The sequence below is a fragment of the Suncus etruscus genome, chromosome 14 (genome assembly GCF_024139225.1).
Source record: "Suncus etruscus isolate mSunEtr1 chromosome 14, mSunEtr1.pri.cur, whole genome shotgun sequence".
Taxonomy (NCBI): domain Eukaryota; kingdom Metazoa; phylum Chordata; class Mammalia; order Eulipotyphla; family Soricidae; genus Suncus; species Suncus etruscus.
The window spans coordinates 89,893,735-89,913,803 of NC_064861.1; the positions used below are offsets into that span (position 1 = coordinate 89,893,735).

General features: G+C 50.9%; 1 protein-coding gene across 1 annotated transcript; it reads right to left on the reverse strand.

Moving 5' to 3' along the window:
- Nucleotides 1-4,923: 4,923 nt before the first annotated feature.
- Nucleotides 4,924-5,827, reverse strand: NANOS2 (nanos C2HC-type zinc finger 2). Its single transcript, XM_049787315.1, has one exon. It carries the CDS (start codon nt 5,772-5,774, stop codon nt 5,358-5,360), a length of 417 nt encoding a protein of 138 aa, XP_049643272.1. The 5' UTR covers nt 5,775-5,827; the 3' UTR covers nt 4,924-5,357.
- Between the last annotated feature and the right edge of the window lie 14,242 nt (nt 5,828-20,069).

Here is a 20,069-nt window from a genome sequence, read left to right on the forward strand (position 1 = left end):
TTCCCCCCCGCCCCCCGGCCCCGCCCCCGGCCTCTCCGAGCGCCCCGGCACAGGCGCAAAGGGAACTGACAGCCAGGGGCGCGCGCCCCGCCCCGCCCCGCCCCCGGCGCAAGCGCAGAACGGCCCTTGCCCGGGTTTTTCCGCTCCCTCTGCGGCTGCGCAAGCGCTGACTTAGCGCCGAGGCCCGGGACAACGCTACGGCGCACGCGCAAACTTTGGTCCGGCGCATGCGCAATCTTCGCCCTCTGCCAGCCGCGGGGCCGAGCATCCCCGGAGCCGGGATTTTAGTCCCTGCCTCTGCAGGGCCCGGGGGAGCTGGGCGAGGATGCAAAGCGGGGTGGCATCTCGTGATGGCTCTTGGGCTTTCTGCTGCCCATCCAGCCCCACCTCTAACTAGACGCTTGTCCTTTATTCCGAGGGACGGGGCAGAAAGGTGGCGCTGGAGGACAAAGGCCTCGTCTCCATGGCAACCGCGGGGATGCTCTGGGTACCAGCATCCTGGGTACCAGGATCATCCCTCATGGAGATGATCGCGTTTGCCCTTTGTGATGGGGACATACCTGGGGGCTTTTCTCCACCTCTGGCGGGAACCGTAACCATGACAACTGTCAACCTGGCAATCCTAGTGGTCTCCAAATACACCTACGCACCCCAACACCTTTGCAGCAGGGAGCCAGGAGGAGGAGCGCTCAGAGGGTCGGGTGGGCTATCCGAGTGCTTATAGGATGTTGAGCAGATCCGAGGCAGCAGAAGCGAGACCAGAGCATAGTTTGGGTGAACTGAAAGTCTTGAGGATTTGGGGGGGGGGGGTTACAGATGGGTCGGAGGTGAGAAACTAGAGGTTTAGCATCCAGAGCCCATCTTCAAGGTCAAACCTTGTGCCTTGGCTCCTCACATATTTATTGACCACCCACACGCACATCCAGATCGCAGCAAAGCCGAAAGACAGCTCTGTATCCTGGTGGATCTCACTGGTGGCAAAAATTCGCAAAATGAGCTAGCTTAGTGTGAGAAAGTGTTAAGTGCCGCAAACTGAGAAGTTAAGACAAGGGTTGGGAGTGTGATTTTTCTAGGGGTGTGTGCACGTTTGGACCACACCCGGGCATGCTTAGGGGTTTACTCTTGACTCTGCACCCAGGAATCACTCTTGGCTGTGTTTAGGGAACCCTGAGGATGTCAGGGATGAAACTAGGTCAGCTGCGTGCAAGGCCAGCATCTTCCTCGCTGTACTATCACTCCAGCTTCTGTTTAATTTTATTTTAGTTTTGTTTGGGGACCAGACCCTGTGATGTCCAGGGGTTACTCCTGGCTCTTTGTTCAGGAATCACTTCTGGCAGTCTGCAGGATCATATGTAAAACAAATGCCCGCCCTGCTGTGCTTTTTTTGTTTTGTTTTGTTTTGTTTTTGTTTTTGTTTTTGGGCCACACCCGGCATTGCTCAGGGGCTACTCCTGGCTGTCTGCTCAGAAATAGCTCCTGGCAGGCACGGGGGACCATATGGGACACCGGGATTCGAACCAACTACCTTTGGTCCTGGATCGGCTGCTTGCAAGGCAAACACCACTGTGCTATCTCTCCAGGCCCCTGCTGTGCTATTTTTTGTCCCCACCCTCCCCCAGTGTAATTTTAAAGTGAGACATGTCTGAGCTCCGGATGGGACCATGGAACTATGCAGGGCTCTTGGGATGGTCCATGAGCATTGTTTTGAAAGTCATGCCCCGGGGCCGGGAAGGTGGCACTAGAGGTAAGGTGTCTGCCTTACAAGCGGTTCAATCCCCCCCCCCCCCCGCGTCCCATATGGTCCCCCCAAGCCAGGGGCGATTTCTGAGCACTTAGCCAGGAGCAACCCCTGAGCGTCAAACGGGTGTGGCCCAAAAGAAAAAAAAAAAAAAAGAAAGTCAAGTCCCTATCTCCTCTTAAAAAATCAATAAAGAGGAGGAGGAGGGGCCAGAGAGATAGCATGGAGGCAAGGCATTTGCCTTGCATGCAAAAGGACGGTGGTTCGAATCCCGGCATCCCATATGGTCCCCCGAGCCTGCCAGGGGGAGAAAAAAAAAAGAAATAGAAAATAAGACCAAAGTAATAGTACAGCAGGGAGGGCACTTACCTTGCACAAGGCAGACCCAGGTGGATACCAGCATCCTATGTGGTCCCTGACCACTGCAGGGATGATTCATGAGCTCAAGTGAAGAGTAAGCTCTGAGCATCTCCCAATTTGGTCCCCCCCCCCAAAAAAAAAAAACAGAAAACCAGGGTCCCTGCTTTGTGGGCAGGAGACCTTCAGTTGGGTCCCCAGCAGCACTCATGTCTCTGGCTGCCGTTCTTGTAAGCACAGCCACTGCCATGCTTCGAGTCACAACATATGTGACAGCCCCCTTCCCACTTGAGCATTTTCTAATGTGTAACATCCACCCTTATCCACCATTATCACACACAAAAGTGGAAGTGGAGGGGGGAGAAGTGGGGTTGCTTGCTTTACATCCAGGAGATCCAAGTTCAATTCCTGATATTGCTTCCCTCATCTCATCTTTTTTTTTTTTTTTTTTTTTTTTTGCCACACCTGGTGATACTCAGAGCTTATTCCTGGCTCTGTGCTCAGAAATCACTCCTGGCAGGCTCGAGAGACCACATGGGATGCCAGGGATCGAACCTGGGTCCATCCCTGGTTGGCCACGTGCAAGGCAAATGCCTTACCCACTGCTATCACTTCGGCCCTGAGCAGAGGTTCTTAACTGGAGTCTTGGGGGACTGGTGACAAAGAATGGGTCATCTCAAATGTGACTGACAGTTGTTCCAAGCACTGCTGACAGTGACTCCCAAGCCCAGAGTCACACGTAGCCCCAAACATCACCAGTGAGGTCCAAAATTCTTTTTTTTGTGTGTGTGTGTGGTTTTTGGGTTACACCTGGCAGTGCTCAGGGTTATTCCTGGCTCCATGCTCAGAAATTGCTCCTGGTAGGCACGGGGGACCATATGGGATGCCAGGATTCGAACCGATGACCTTCTGCATGAAAGGCAAACGCCTTACCTCCATGCTATCTCTCCGTCCCCAAAATTCTTTTAAAAAAAAAAGAAATAGGGGCTGAGAGATAGCATGGAGGTAAGGTGCTTGCCTTGCATGCAGAAGGTTAGTGGTTCAAATCCCGGCATCCCATATGGTCCCCTAAGCCTGCCAGGGGCGATTTCTGAGTGTAGAGCCAGGAATATCCCCTGAGCGCTGCTGGGTGTGACCCCCCCAAAAAAAAAACCAAAAAAATGAAATAAATGGGGCCAGAGAGACATCACAGTGGCAAGGCATTTGCCTTGCATGCAGAAGGACAGTGCTTCGAATCCTGGCATCCCATATGGTCCTCCGAGCCTACTAGGGGCGATTTCTGAGCATACAGCCAGGAGGAACCCCTGAACACTGCCGGGTGTGACCCCCCCAAATGAAATAAATAAGGGGATGAACAGATAGTACAGCAGGAAGGGCATGATGGGGCCAAACTGGGTTCTATTGCCAGCCTCTTATATGGTCTCCTAGCCTGCCAGGAGTGATTCCTGAGAGCAGAGCTAGGAGTAACCTGGCCACACTGCTGGATATAGTTCCAAAACAAAAGCCACAGCAAACTTCTCATCAGGGCCTGCAAAACTCAGAATCTTCTATGGACCAGAGACACAGCACTGGGTAACCTGACTTGTATAAAAATTACTTTGGTAGATCCAAAGCTTCCCATCCAGGCCTCTACACCCCACCAGTGGGAACCCCAAGCACAGAACAAGCAGATACTCTGAACTGGAATCCTATATGATCCCCCGAGCACCCCCAAGAGTAATTACTGAGTGCAAAGCCAGAGTAAGCCCCCAAGTACAGCTGGATGTAACTCAAACATTTTTTAAAAGGGGGAGGCATGAGGGGCCAGAGTAGTGACCCAAGCAGTAAGGCATCTGCGTTGCACGTGCTAGCCTGGGATAGAATGCGGTTTGATCCCCTGGCACCCCATATGGTCCCCCAAGCCAGGAGCGATTTCTTAGCGCATATCCAGGAGTAACCCCTGAGCATGACTGGGTGTGGCCCAAAAACCAAAAAAATAGAAAAATAGATAAATAAAAGAAGGGGGGGTATGAGGGGCCGGAGATGGCGCAAGCGGTAGGGCATTTGCCTTGCATACTCTTAGGACGAACCCGGTTTGATCCCCCTGTGTCCCATATAGTTCCCCAAGCCAGAAGCGATTTCTGAGCGCATAGCCAGGAGTAACCCCTGAGTGTCAATGGGTGTGGCCCAAAAGAGGCAAAAAAAAAAAAAAAAGGAGTGGTTATGAGATCAATATAGGGACTAGGGAGAGGCACTGGATGTTGGGGGAACATTATCATCTGGAGAGGCACCAGGATCCCCTCCTGTCTGTATCCTATTTCCCATTGTGATAGGCCAATGTGGGGGACCCCCACCCCCCTTGTGGCACCCTGGTGGAAAAACAGAGCCAAACAGTTATTCCAAAGTAACCAAAATGCTCTTTATTCACCAGGGCTCAACATTTTTTGAGAGAGTCTAATCCCTGAGCCCCCAACTAACTAACTGAAGGTCTGCCTTTTGCTAATGTAAAATCTGGGGGTTTCCATTCTCATCCGGGCACCATTCTAGGGAGCTTCAAGGGTTTATGTGCTGGAGGAAGAAAACTAAAGTCTTTGAACAAACTATGGTGATTTTGGAAGAGGTGTCTGGGAGATACTTGCCCCCTCTCTGGGGCGGGGGCAGAGAACCCTTTTGTGGGGGTTGGGATTGGGGTAGGAGCGAAGGAGTCAGGAGTGAAGGTGGTCAGCTCACCCCAAAGTTCTCTGGCCCCCCTGAGAAGACTCTGTAGACTGTCCTTGCGTTGAGCACTTCTCCCCTCTTCTCCACGGACAGGACGCCTCAGGGTGCCAGCTGGTCCACGGTGACATCATCGGCATGTTCTGTTCGCAGGTGACATCCTGGGGTTCAGAATGCCAGTCAGGAGCCACGTTCTCATGCTGAGATACTGAACTTCGGGGGGCTGGAGAGTCGGAACCAGTCTTGCTCTCTGCCCCCCAATGCAGAGTCCACCCTGGGAGGGCACCGTCCAGTCGGAACAAAGCTCCCCATCTGCCTGCAGAGGCTGAGGGCAGAGTGTCCCCCAAATGTCCCAGAAGCATGAAAACACCAAACAGAGGCCTGAGGACTTGGCAATGCAGAGGACATGGGGACCCCAAAGAAACTTTTAGGGTGCAGAGTGAAAGGGTTTGGCTGGACCCCAGAATTCCCCAGGGCTAGGACTTCAATGGGGCTGGAGTATGGGCGTCTGGGAACTTGACGGGCCTTGAGGCAGGAGGGATGGGAAAGGTAGGACCCCCGTAGGTCTTCAGGCTTTGACCTTGTGGCCAGTTGAGTTCCGACTGCTGCGGCGGCACAGGGACTTCAGGGCCTTCTGGTCACCATTGAATGGGCAGTATTTGAGGGTGTGTGCCTGGCCACCGGTGGCCCCACACACGGGACACACATAGTGCCGCAGGATGGGACATACCACCACACCTTCCAGGGTCTTCAGTGGGTGGGACGCATAGACATGGCGCGACTCCCCGTTGTGTTTGCAAAAGTTGCAGTGGGTACCTGGGTCCTCGCTGGGACCCCCGTTCACACCCACGTCTCCTGCCTTGGCCCTTGACTCATCCTCAGCCCTTTGGGCCTCTGGCTTGAGCCTCCGACCTTGGATCAGATCCAGCAGAACCTGGTTCAGGTTCAAATAGTCCTTCCACATATCAAATGGGGCCAGCTGCATGGTGGAACCCCTGGCAGGGCTGAGAGTCAGCTAGAGAGAGGCCAGAGATGAGGCACCCATGGGCAGCAATAGGAGGAGAATATCTGGAGCTGGGAAGAGCTGCACCCCATCTTTTATACTCCCCCCCAGCCCCTTCTAAGCCAAGGTGGAGCTTACCATTTAAAGGGCCCGCTCCCTGACCTGGACTTTCCCTCTCATCTGTATGGACCACAGAATACTGGAAATGTTCCTTTGCGAGCTCTCTCTCTCAGGCCTGCTGAGCCTTCAAAGTTCTCTATGACCTCTGACCTTTTCCCTCTTGGCCTCAGTTTCCCCATATATGCCAGCAAGCTCCGTGGTTGCAAATGTCCCCCATATACTCCATTTTCCCAGGCTCCAAGATAGGGGCAACCTGTTGTCTGTATCAACTCTACAGACATCAGTGCCTCGGGGTTCTCTCATGGGCTGGAGAGAGACTATTGGGGGTTAAATTACTTGGTTTGCAGAGTTTAATCCTTGGTACCACATAGGGTCCTCTGAGCACCACCAGGGGTGATTGCAAAACCAAAAGGCAACCAAAACCTTGTTATTGTTTTTGGGACCACCCTCATTGGGGCTCAGACTGGAATCCCCAGGCCTCCTGCATTCAATGACAGCAAGTAAATGACATTTTCCTGCGGACCCCACCGAAAAGAAGTTCTATGAAAGGGCCCAAGGGTACAATGCTGGGGATTATATGGGTCACCACGCAATGTACTGAGGGAACCATATGCTTCTGGGACTAAAACTCAGGTCAAGTGCCAGCTGGATACACAACCTTTCCCCAGTGCTAGCTCCAGCTCTGGGAAGGTTAATTTTATTTTTACTTTTTATTTCTGTTCATAGGGCCACACCTGGCAGTGCTCAGGGCTGACTCCTGGTGCTATTCTTAGGGATCACTCCTGGCAGGTTTGGGGGAACCACAGATGGTGCTGGCCCTTTCCTTTGTCTGATCTTTAGAGTAAGCACTGATGTCACTGAACTCACTTGAAGGCCCCAGAGATCAGGATGGGTCACTGGAAGTCCCCAAGTCCCAGAGTATGGCTGTGAACCAGGACAGATGTGTTGATCTTCGCACTCAAAAGCCTAGGTGGCACCTGTCCCTGCATGCAGCAGGATGGGGCCCAGGGACCCAGGGCCATTAGTTAAAGATCTGAAAAACTTAGGGCAGGCTGCTCTCCTGTCTCTTCCCTCCATTTTTTTTTTTTGAGGGGGGCATGCCCAGTAGTGCTTGGGGAACCATGGAGTGCCTAAAAGGTGGAAGGCAAAGCAGATGCTCTTGCTCTTTAAAGTGTCTTGAGCCAGGGAGAAGCACCTGTCACCCTGAAAAAGAAATTGTTGGGACATTCAGACTGGAGCGATAGTATAGCGGGGAGGGCACTTGCATTGAACACAGCTGATTCCGGATCGATCCCTGGCATCCCATATGATCCTATAGCACCACCACCAAGACGACTGATCCCTGAGCACAGAGATAGAAGATAGATGTAAATATAAATTAAAAAAATATATTAAAGAATCCTTTGGAGACTCTCACCTGCCCCCGTGCTTTCTTTTATTTTAATCTTCCATCTTGTTTATTCCCCCAGGACTCTGTTTATTTGGGGACTATGGCTGCCCTTCCCCCAAAGATCTACTGGATGGGCAAGAATGGAGGGGCAGAGAGCCCCAGGGCAGCGGTGGGATGGGACCAATGTGAAATTCACCAGCCTGTTTACCACACTTAGCACCCCATCTCCTCCCACACAGTGGGGGTGGGTCCTCTGCAGAATAGACACCCTTGTTTACTTGTGAGTTTCTCTCCCCCAGAGGTCTGGTGGACCACACCCTGTAGGGTGGGGGTCCCAGACATGATGAGGAGGGGTAAGAGTGAGAGGAGAAGGTGGGGCGGAAAAAAAAAAAAAAGAGAAAAGTTTGTTGTTGTTTTGAGGGGGGGAGGGAAAGCCAGGTGGTGCTTTGGGGTTAGTCTTGGTTCTGTGCTTAGGGATCTGTCCTGGAGGTGCTCAGGGACAATGTTGCCTGTCTGGAATCGAACCCTCCTGAGACAAGGTGCAAAGCAAGCACCCTGCCCTCTGTACCATGCTCTCTGGCTTCCTGGAAGATGTGGCATTTGAGAAGCATGTTTTTGCTGGGAGCACTAGGATTATACACTACAGGGCTCAGAAGGCCATCTAGTGCCAGGGATCGTATCCCATGTCCTTGATTCTAGGCTTGTGTTTCAGCTCTTGAGGAACTTGATTTTTTTTTTTTAATTTCAAATTAAAAAAAAATTCACACCCAGTGGTGCTCAGGACTTACTCCTGGCTCTGTTCTTAGGAGATCAGTCCTGGCAGGCTCAGGGGACCCTATGCTGAGAATTAAATGTGAGTTGGCTTTGTGCAAGCAATTGCCCCCTCCCTGCTGTGCCATTGCTCTGGCCTCTTGAGGAGCTTTTTTTTTTTTTTTTTGATTCTTGGGTCATACCCTGGCTTTGCGCTCAGAAATAGCTCCTGACAGTTTCGGGGGACCATATGGAATGCCAGGAATGGAAACGGGGTCTGTCCTGTGTTGGCCGAGTGCAAGGCAAACGCCCTACCGCTGAGCTATCTCTCTGGCCACTCTTGAGGAGCCTATGAAAGGGAGTAAGGGAGGGCCCGGAGAGATAGCACAGGGGTGTTTGCCTCGCAAGCAGCCGATCCAGGACCTAAGGTGGTTGGTTCAAATCCCGGTGTCCCATATGGTCCTCCGTGCCTGCCACGAGTTATTTCTGAGTAGACAGCCAGGAGTAGCCCCTGAGCACCACCGGGTGTGGCCCAAAAAACCAAAAAAAAAAAAAAAAAAATGGGAGTAAGGGAACCTCAGAGACTTGTGTGGGAAGAATGCCCTAGACCAGGGGTATGAGGGTAACAGTCATGCAAAGATCCAGAGCTAGCACTCTTCTGAAAAAACAACCCAGAAACCAGTCCTTTGACACAGTTCTAATTCCTGCACTATCTCCCCAGCCCTGAAGGAAGTGTTCTAGAAGGCACTGAAGAGGCAGAGGAAGGTTTTCTGGAAGAGCCTTCGGGGAACTGAGGCTGCAGAAAAAGCCAGGAGAGGTTATGGAAGCCAAAAGCCCGGATGTCTATAATGTCTGTCACTTAATTTTGCCTTAGGGCTACACCTGGCAATGCTCAGGACTTAGTCCTGGCTCTGCATTCAGGAATCACTCCTGGCAGTGCTCATATAAGATGCCATGGATCGAACCCAGGTCTGTTGCACACAAGGAAAGCATCCTATCCTCTGTAGTAGCTCCGATCCCAATTTTCTTCCTTTTCAAAAACATGCAGAAACCAGACTCCCTGGGAATGGCTGGTCCCGTTTGCTCAGTGTGATGTTCTGTCCTCGCAGATTTGCTTTTGACATTCTCCATATTCTGCATCAGGAACTGGGACTTCTTGGATTTAGCCAAGGCTGATGGTCTCCACTGTCCAAGAGGCAGAAGACAAGAAGGTCAAGTGAGCCAGGGTCTCTTTTGCACCCCACAATAACATACAGGCACCCAAAGTAAGGTGTCCAGAACAACTTCGGGGTTGCTTTCTCCAGCAGCTGAATTGAGGGTGGAGTCCCTTAGAAGTTAAGAGAGTTCCAGGGCTCTCCTTGAGCACACGCTCTCAGATCTGTCTGCTCTTAAATTTTAGAGTTATTTTTGCCACACCCCTTGGTGCTCAGGGACGTGCACAGGGCCCAGCTGGTAGTACTCAGGGGACCGTCCCTACGTGATGCTGGGAGCGAATCAGCATTGGTTAACAGCTAGGCAAGAGCCTTATTCCCTTTACTATCTCTAGGGGCTTCCTTGTGCTGTATCTGTCCAAACAAACCCATCTGTTGTCGGAAGAACTGCTTTTGTGGGTCCCTCAATGTCGTTAACAGGAAAGCATTAGCTACTTTACAAATCTCACCGCAGGCCGGAGAGATAGCATGGAACTAAGGCATTTGCCTAGCACTCAGAAGGACAGTGGTTCAAATCCCAGCATCCCAGAGCTAGGAGCGATTTCTGATCTTAGAGCCAGGAGTAACCCCTAATCGCTGCCTGGTGTGACCCAAAAACTAAAAAAAAAAAAAACAAAAAAACAAATCTCACCATTAGTCTCGCCCAGAAGGCCTATGGCCACGCCCCTTGCCACAGTTAACGCCTCCTTCTCTCGTCCAATCGCGAGCTTCATATCGCGTAACCACGCCCACTGTCTATTTCATGGCTCGCCCAATCGCGAGCTTCATATCGCGTAACCACGCCCACTGTCTATTTTATGGCTCTCCCAATCGCGAGCTTCAAACCCCGTAACCACGCCCATTGTCTATTTCATGGCTCGCCCAATCGAGAGCTTCAAAACCCCTTTTTTTTTTTTTTTTTTTTTTGGTTTTTGGGTCACACCTGGCAGTGCTCAGGGGTTATTCCTGGCTCCAGGCTCAGAAATTGCTCCTGGCAGGCACAGGGGACCATATGGGGCGCCGGGATTCGAACCGATGACCTCCTGCATGAAAGGCAAACGCCTTACCTCCATGCTATCTCTCCGGCCCCGAGAGCTTCAAAACCCCTTAACCACGCTTATTGTCTATTTCAAAGCTCGCCCAATCGCAAACTTCAAACTACGTAGCCACACCCACTTGCTATTTCAGGATTCGCCCAATCGTAAGCTTCAAATCCAGTAACCACGCCCATTGTCTATTTCATGGCTCACCCAATCGCGAGCGTCATATCGCGTAACCACGCCCACTGTCTATTTCAGGGCACGCCCAATCCTCTCCTCTCACAAAGGCCGTGCCTCCTGCTTGGTCCCTTCTAGCCACGCCTTCTCCGCTCCCCAGTGTGGCTCCACCTCCTGCCTGCGGTGGTCTAGCGCCTCCCCCTCTGGAGCGTCCCAGGCCAGAGTCCGTGCATCCATACCTTGGAGATTTTATTTTGTCAGTGCGAAAAGGTCTCGCTGTGTGGGTTTGGCGGGGTACACTCTACTCAAGAGACAAGTCTCTAGATCTAGAGACTCAGCCAACCTCCCCTCTACATCTGCCTTGTCTGAAAATGATTTTTTCAAAAACATCCCCAGGGATGATCTTGAACAGAAGGCACCTGGAGTGATGTGGGGGAGACCCCATTGCTGAATGCGATTTATTTACTCCTGTTCTCCTATGAGTTAGTTCAGTAATTCTCCCCACTTTGGGCCTATAGCTCGAGAGTAATGGTTCTAGGTGTTTCTGGTGGTTTTGTTTTAAAGGTCAGAATTTGGGAGGCTTCCATGATCTTCTCTGAAACTTCAAAAGCAGACAGGAAGGGGTTGGAGGGAGCTCAACTGGAGCGCAGAGTTTGCACACAGGAGGCTGAGTTCGATCCGTGCCCTGCCTGGTTCCCCTGAGCCCTGCTAGAAAGGAACCCTAAGCACATTGCTGGGTATGCCCCTCCCTAAATCAAACTCAGATGAACAAAAATAGGAAGAAACAGAAGATCTGACTTTCTCTGCTAAATTCAGCACAAGGAAAAAAAAAACAAAAACAAACAAGAACTGTATCTGTGTATCACTGGGAGATAGGAGGCACCCGTCTAAGTGCCACTTCCTGCCGCTGCCCTCTGGCTTTCTCTCCTTTTAAATCTCGTCTTCCGATTCCCACCCTTATAGAAATCTCTTCCTTCTATTCTTTGGAGTGGAGAGAAGGGGGTTGGGTCATTCATGGTTCTGTGCTTAATGATCAAGCGTGGTGGGCTTGGGGTACCATATGTGGTGCCAGAGATTGAACCCAGGTCTTGCAAGCGTCCTCCCTGCTGTGCTATTCCTTCTATTTCTCTCCATGATTTCTTGATCTCTGGGTCTCTGTCCCCCATCTGTTATATTTCCCTGTCTCGTGTCTGTCCTTTCTCTCTACTTCTTTCTATCTTAGTTCCCTACTCCCTCGAGGCCCTGTCCTTGAGTTCTCTGCATCTTTCCCTGGCTCTGAGGACTCCCCTTATTCTCTTTGACCTGTCTCTGCTTGTTTTTCTCTGTTCTAAGCCACCGACATTCATGATTCCCACATGGCCACTAGAGGGAGACCATTACAACCAAGCCAGACCCCTTCCTAGGCTGCTTTCTCAAAATTCTCTACTAGTCCCCCGAGGACCCTAAAGACACAGTAGCACTTTCCATCCCAGGGCCTTTGCACTTACAGTCTTTGCTTTGAATGCACTCCCCCCCCCCATTCTTTTTGCTCGCTTCAGCCTCTTAAAGTAGATGTTAATTCATGTACCATGTTTTTCAGTAAACTCCATCTCCTCACTGTCATGAAAATTTCAGTGTTCCTTCTTTGCCTCATTTTTCTTCATAGAATGCATTCTTTTCTTTTCTTTCCTTTTTTTTTTTGGTTTTTGGGCCACACCCGGCGATGCTCAGGGGTTACTCCTGGCTGTCTGCTCAGAAATAGCTCCTGGCAGGCACAGGGACCATATGGGACACCAGGATTCGAACCAACCACCTTTGGTCCTGGATTGGCTGCTTGCAAGGCAAACGCCGCTGTGCTATCTCTCTGGGCCCACTTATGCATCTTCTTTATTGTCTGTTTTCCAAAGTGGGGCATTTGTTCATCGGGAGAGGGAAATTCATTGTTTGTTTTTCTGTACTCCAGTGTCCCCAATAGTTCGTGACACATAGTACGTGCATAAGACTGTATTTTCTTTTGAATAACCATGTGTTTCCAGTGAACAATGGGGTCCCATTTCCCAGTAGTAAGATTCTGGTCAAGGGAGCAGTGAAGGCCAAAGTGGAGGGACAGCAAACATTATGTTCAATTACTTTTTGGGAGGTGCACACCCTGTGATATTTAGATGTTAAGTCTCGATCCACAATCAGGAATTAATCCTGGAAGGGCTTAGGGGAACCATATGGGATGCCAGGGATCAAACCCAGGTAGGCCAAGTGCAAGGCAAATGCCCTAACCAGTGGTAGGCAACCTTTGTTTTCAACTGAGCCAAATCTCGCCAAAACCACGATTAAAATTTATTTTGAGGGCCCGAAGAGATAGCACAGTGGCGTTTGCCTTGCAAGCAGCCGATCCAGGACCAAAGGTGGTTGGTTCGAATCCCGGTGTCCAATATGGTCCCCCCCCCCCGTGCCTGCCAGGAGCTATTTCTGAGCAGACAGCCAGGAGGAACCCCTGAGCACCGCCGGGTGTGGCCCAAAAACCAAAACCAAAACAAAACAAAACAAAATTTATTTTGAGAGCCACACAGGGCGCGCACTGGCAGAGGCTAGGAGCAGAGTCCTGACTCCTGGAGCGGTCGCCTTGCACACAGAAGAGCCGCATTAAAAAGTGGAAAGAGCCTGGAGAGATAGCACAGCGGAGTTTGCCTTGCAAGCAGCCGATCCAGGACCAAAGGTGGTTGGTTCGAATCCCGGTGTCCTGTATGGTCCCCCGTGCCTGCCATGAGCTATTTCTGAGCAGACAGCCAGGAGTAACCCCTGAGCACCGCCGGGTGTGGCCCAAAAACAAACAAACAAACAAACAAAAAGAAATTTATGGGGCCGGGCGGTGGCGCTGGAGGTAAGGTGCCTGCCTCGCCTGCGCTAGCCTAGGACGGACCTCGGTTCGATCCCCCGGCGTCCCATATGGTCCCCCAAGAAGCCAGGAGCAACTTCTGAGCGCATAGCCAGGAGTAACCCCTGAGCGTCACAGGGTGTGGCCCAAAAACCAAAAAAAAAAAAAAAAAAAGTGGAAAGAGCCGCATGTGGTTCTTGAGCCAAGGCTTGCCGACCACTGCCTTAACCACTATCTCTCTGGTCCCTACAGAGGCCAGAGACCTTTAGCAGGCCTCTGTGGACTCCCTGATCTAAGACTTCTATGCTTGCTGCAACTCCAACCAATTCTTAGTTTTGGTTGTTCCACCTTCAGGGAGAGGGATTGAGATAAGAAAGTGTGTAGATTTTATTCCTGATTTATTCAGGGACCAGGAAGCACTCATGTTTCCCTCCTTCCCAGCTCAGAGCCTACAATACAGATGAGACTGGTCCAAAGTCAGGTGAATCGAGGGCTTGACTGTTCAGCAGCAAGAGGTGAAGAGAGGGCATAGAAGATATGAAGGTGAAGGTGTCAACTATCACTGGGTCCCCAGGCAGAAGAAACAGGGCAAGAAGCAGAGTGGAAAATGAGGAGCACATGAAGAAAGAAAGAAAAAGATGGCCAGAGTGTGAGTGATCATGGAGAGAAAAAGAAGCCCTCAGCCTCTGTTTAATTTTTTGTTTGTTTGTTTTGTTTTTTGGGCCACACCTGGCATTGCTCAGGGGTTACTCCTGGCTCAGAGCTTAGAAATCCTTGCTGGCAGGCTCGGGGGACCATATGGGATATCGGGATTCGAATCACTGTAGGTCCTGGATCAGCTGCTTGCAAGGCAAACGCCCTACTGCTGTGCTTTCTCTCCTCTCCGGTCCCTCCCTTAGTTCTATTTCATCCATTCTCCCTGGGAGTGCAGAGGCTGGTGGAAAAACTGCAATTCCCAGAATGCCGCGCGGCAAGAGTTTCCACCAATGAAAAGCCTAAATTAGGAGGAAATGAAGCTGCTTAGGGACTGGGCCACCGACTTCCTGGTGCTGCTGGGAGGGCCCCGGGTCCTGGCAGCCTATTGTAGGTGGTGGACAATAAGGATGCCCAGGAGACCCTTCCTAGAGTCTCTGGCTTGTGTCTGTCCTGACAACTCTGGACCCATTTCTGATTATTCCACGAGCAATAATGTGTCCACAGATGGGCAGAAAGAGGGAAGTGATCTGAGATCTCTCATATCCCGCTGGTGCCCCCAAAACAGAACAGGAAACCTGAGGTCCCTGCAGGGATGGAGCCACCTCCAACTGCAGTGCTGGAGAGTTATGGGGGGGGGGGGGCGAGGAGAATGAAATATGATGATCAAGAAACGCAGAAGGAAAACCAAGTCAGAGAGGAGTGACAGCTGGGGCCAGAAACAGTGACCCAGAAAACTGGATTTGGGGTGCCAGAAGAGATAACTCTTGAGAGAGGGAACCTTCCTTGGGGGGGGGGTGCCAGGCTGCTAGAGGCAAGAGATTTGGGGGGGGGGCTAGGCTGGCCAGAATCACCTGGGCCCAGGCACAGATGTAATATTTTCCCTGACGGCACCCGCCTCGCCACCCCCAAAAGAAGAGTCTCTGCTTTTCCACAGGAGGAAGCAAGATTAGCAACACTTTGGCTGTTGGACAATTGCTGAGGGTTGTGGCAGTCTGAAGAGAAGGGAATGGAGAGAGGGGCTTTCAAGGGAGGGGAACTGAGGAACAGAGTGGGGGTCTGGGGCGTGAGGAGGGGGAGAGGAGAAAAAGGAGTGGGCATAGAGAGGGGAGACCCAGGGGCAGACTCCAGATTTAGGGATCAGATGGTGTGAATGGCTGGGATCTCTGATTTGCTTGTGGCTTTATTGTTACTCCTATATTTTTTCTTTTTATTTTTTTTCAGGGGGGTGCAGGGCAGGTCGCACTCAGCAAAGCTCAGGGTTTACTGCTGGCTCTGTGATCAGGGATCACTGATGGTAGTGTTGTGGAACCCATGTTGTGTGTGGACTCAAACCCAGGTCAGCCATGTATGTGCAAGGCCAGAGCCACCCCCCACCCCCCGCCCATGCTGTCTTTACAGGCTACCCTTTAATTTCCTTGTTCTTCACTGCGTAGGTTCCAGATAGAATATGAAACTCTTTATTGGGGGGGGGCACACCAGCAGCACTCGGGTTACCCCTGGCTTTGCACTCAGAAATCGTTCCTGAGAGGCTCTGGGAGCCATATGGGATGCTGGGGATCAAACTTGGGTTGGTCCCAGGTTGACTGCATGCAAGGCAAATGTTGTACTGCTGTGCTATCACTTCAGCCCAAAAATTTGGAATTTGTAGTTCTATTTGGAGGTTTTTGTTGTTGTTGTTGTTGGGTTTTTGGCCATATCTGGTGGTGCTCAAGAGTTACTCCTGGCTCCAAGCTAAGAAATTGCTCCTGGCAGGCTTGGGGGACCATATGGGATGACAGGAATTCAGCCACCATCAGTCCTGGGTCGGCCTTGTGCAAGGCAAACACCCTACCACTGTGCTATCTCTCCAGCCCTTGGTCCTTGTTTTGCTTGTTGGTCCACAGGGATTACTTCTGGCTCAGTGTTCAGAGATTATTTCTTTTTGTTTGTTTGTTTTTGGGTCACACCAGCAGCGCTCAGGGGTTACTCCTGGCTCTACGCTCAGAAATCGCCCCTGGAAGGCACGGGGGATCATATGGGATGTCGGGATTCAAATCACCATCCTTCTGCATGAAAGGCAAAATACCTTACCTCCATGTATTTCGCTGGCCCCCAGAGATTATTTCTTGAAGACTCCAGGGACTATATGGGATGCCAGGGATCAAACCTGGGTTAGCTGTGTATAAGGCAAATACCCTATCCACTGTGTTATTGTTGTGGTCCCATTTTATTCTTTTTTTGTTTTTTGTTTGTTTGTTTGTTTGTTTTTTGGGCCACACCCAGCGGTGCTAAGGGGTTCCTTCTGGCTCTCTGCTCAGAAATAGCTCCTGGCAGACACGGGGGACCATATGGGACACCGGGATTCGAACCAACCACCTTTGGTCCTGGATCGGCTGCTTGCAAGGCAAACGCCGCTGTGCTATCTCTCCGGGCCTCCATTTTATTCTTTTGAAAAGGTTTAGGGCCACATCTGACAGTGCTTGGAGTTGCTCCTGACGGTGCCCCAGGGATCTTGGAGTGCCAGGAGTCAAAGCCAGGCCTCCTGTGGGCAAAGCATATGTTCTAGTTCACTGAACCATCTTTACAGCCTGAAATAAAAGTTTTTGGGTCACACCTGGTAATGCTCAGGGGTTATTCTTGGCAGTGCTCAGAAGACTGTATGGGATGCAAGAGATCAAACTCTGATTGACAAGGCAAGCTCCCAACCTATACCAGACCCCTGCAAAAACCTTTTTTTTTTTTTTTTTTTTTTTTTTTAGTTCTAGGCTACACCTAGCAGTGCTCTGGAGTTACTCCTCGCTCTATACTCAGTAATTTTTCCTAGTGGTGCACAGGAGACCATATGGGATGCTAAGGACTGAATTGGCCATATGCAAGCTCTACATCTATGCTGTACTAATGCTCTGGCCCTACAAAAATAAATTTTTTTTTTTTTTTTGGTTTTTGCCGGCGCACAGGGGTTCCTCCTGGCTCTGCACTCAAAAACCACTCCTGGCATGTTCAGGGACCATCTGGGATGCTGGGATTCGAATCACCATCTATCCTGAGTTCGCTGCATGCAAGGCAAACGCCCTAACGCTGTGCTATCTCTCCGGCCCCACTATAAAATTTTTTTTTTTTTTTTGGTTTTTGGGCCACACCCGGCGGTGCTCAGGGGTTACTCCTGGCTGTCTGCTCAGAAATAGCTCCTGGCAGGCACGGGGGACCATATGGGACACCGGGATTTGAACCAACCACCTTTGGTCCTAGATCGGCTGCTTGCAAGGCAAACACCGCTGTGCTATCTCTCCGGGAGAAATAAAATTTTTTAAATTTGAACTTCAAGTCCCACTGGATATATCTGTTTATTTGTGGCACAGGGATTGAGCCTCATTCCAAATCCTGGACATCCTTGTTTGCTTTGGGGCCTCTCCTGGCCCCAATGTGTTCAGGGGTTATTCCTGGCTCTGTGCTTAGGAGTCTGGAGTAACCCCTGGGATGCTGGGGGCCCATGTGAATCATGGAGGAATTTCTTCTTTCTTCCTTTCTTTTCTCTCTGTTTTTATTTTTATTTTTTTATTTTGAGCCACACCCGATGACACTTAAGAGTTACTCCCGGCTATGTGCTCAGAAATCACTCCTGACTTGGGACATCAGGGGATCGAATGCGGTCGGTCCTGGGTCAGCCATGTGCAAGACAAACATCCTACCGCTGCATCATTGCTCCAGCGTCCCCACCCTTTTAAAATAGATTTGGTTGTTTTATTTTATTTATTTTGGGTTTGGGGCCACATCTGGCATCACTCAGGGGTTACTCCTGGCTCTGTTCTCAGAAATTGCTCCTGACAGCTCAGGGGACCATATAGGATGCCGGGAACCGAACCAGGGTTCAGTGTGTCCTGGGTCAGCCACATGCAAGGCAAATACTCTGGTCCCACTTTTCGTGTGTGTGTGTGTGTGTGTGTGTGTGTGTAGAGAATGTCAACCTGGCTGGCTGGGATACAAAGCAAGAACTTTTCCCCCTGAACTATCTCTCTGCTCTTGTCCTTCCTTTTTCCCTTCCTTCTTTCCTCCTTTCCTCTTTCTTCTTTCTTTCTTTCTTTCTTTCTTTCTTTCTTTCTTTCTTTCTTATTTTCTTTCTTTCTTTTTTTCTTTCTCTTTCTTCTTTCTTTCTTTCTCTCTTTCTTCTTCCTTTCTTACTCCTTCCTCCCTTCCTTCCTTCCTCCCTTCCTTCCTTCTTTCTCTCTTTCTTCTTTCTTTCTCTTTTCCTCCCTTCCTTCCTTCCTTCCCTCCCTTCCTCCCTTCCTTCCTTCCCTCCCTCCCTCCGTCCCTCCCTTCCTCCCTTCCTCCCTCCCTCCCTTCCTTCCTTCCTCCTTGTCTTTTTTTGGGTATTGTTTTTGCAGACCATACCCTGCAGTACTCAGGCTTATTCCTGCTCTGTGCTCAGGGATCACTCCCAGTGCCTACCTCCCTCTCCTGCCTCCCTCTTGTATTTGACCCTCCCTCTCCTTCCTGTTTCTACCCCAGTGTTCTGTTCCAGTTCCTGAGGTCAGTCCTCTTCCATCTTCTCTATTGTCTTTCCCTTTGAAAATTCCTGTCTTTATTTCTGGCATTTGGAGTCCCACCTGGTGATGCTCAAGGCTTAATTCCTGACTGCTCAGGCGTCCCTCCAGTAGAACCTACATGGTGCCCCTCCTTTCTTTTCCTTATAACTCCCCCCTTTTTTCTTCTTCACCACCCTTCTCATGGAGGGTTCCCCAACTGAAATTCTATACTCCCCCCAGAAGGTTTTTCCGAAAATGGGACTCCTCCATGACTCCCTCGCATACTCACCCCATCTCTGATCCTTTCCGTTTCCGGGGCTCGGAGGTCAGGCGTGTTTCCCAGAGTCACACAGCAGGACAGAACCATCACTCCACCAAGCTGCCCGCTTCTTGGTGGAAAATTCTAGACGCTTCCTGAAACACCTCTTGCTGGTTGACACTCTTGAGGCCTACTCCCCCATAACTCCCCACTCAGGAGAGCACCTGTGGTATCTTGGACATTTGGAACCATCACCAAATGCTAAGAGCTGGGAAGGTGGTTCGAGGGATGTAAACACAAGGACAGGGACTTATGGGGGGACACTTGCAGCCGTGTTTCTAGCCCCGAGAGTATACCAGGCTTGGTCGCTGCTGAATGAATGAATGAACGAATGAATGAATGAACAACCTCAGGCAGTGGGGGGGAATCCCCGAGTCTCCTGCTTCTTCCTGCCCCATCCCTTTTCCGACCTTCTTGACCATAGTCACTTTGTTGTTGCTTTGGGGTCACACCCAGCAGTGCTTAGGGGTTACTCCTGGCTCTGAGCCCATCCTTTGTCATTATTTGATAGGAAGGGGGTGTCTCTCCAGAGACCTCCTTGCGCTGAGTAGCTCTTCTGTGTCGGGGGGTCCGTGATGTGATTGGAATCCTTCTGGAAATTCTAGAATGTCAAAACAGCTGGAGGGTGTTTTTTAGGTGTGGAGATTAAGACTCCCAAGGAGAAGGAAGAGGAGCCCTCACATCTGGTCTTCACTCCAAGCATAGCCTGCCCCATTCCCCTCACAAAGGTCAGCCTTTCAGCAGCACCCACTTCCCACTGGGGTACAAGGCCCCAAGCACCCTGGAGGCCGGGCCTGGACCACCACCAAGCAGAGCAGATATGGTGGGGACATCTTACAAACATCCCAGAGAGCTTCTCGAAGAGGAGCTGGAGCGGAAGTTTGCAGAAGGGGTTCCAAAATTTAAGTGGGCCCCAAATTCACAGCAAACCTGAGGTCAAGCAAGAGGGCAGGCAGGTGGCTTCCCTTTCAGAGCAATCCTATTTGGACCCCAAAATCCATTCTCTAGGCCAGAGGGTTGTACTCATGAATTGGGGTCTGAACCTGTTAGTTCCTGTTTTAGGAGGATGGGGCAGTTTTGGGTCACTCCCAGCAGGGTTTATTCCAGGCTCTGCGCTCAGGAGTCATTTCCAATGGGGACCATAGGCTGAAGGGGGTACAGGTAGGGGCCGAATTGGGATCATCTACATTCTTATCTCTTGGACTCATTGGCCCTTGTGAGTACCTGACACTTGGCTCTGGA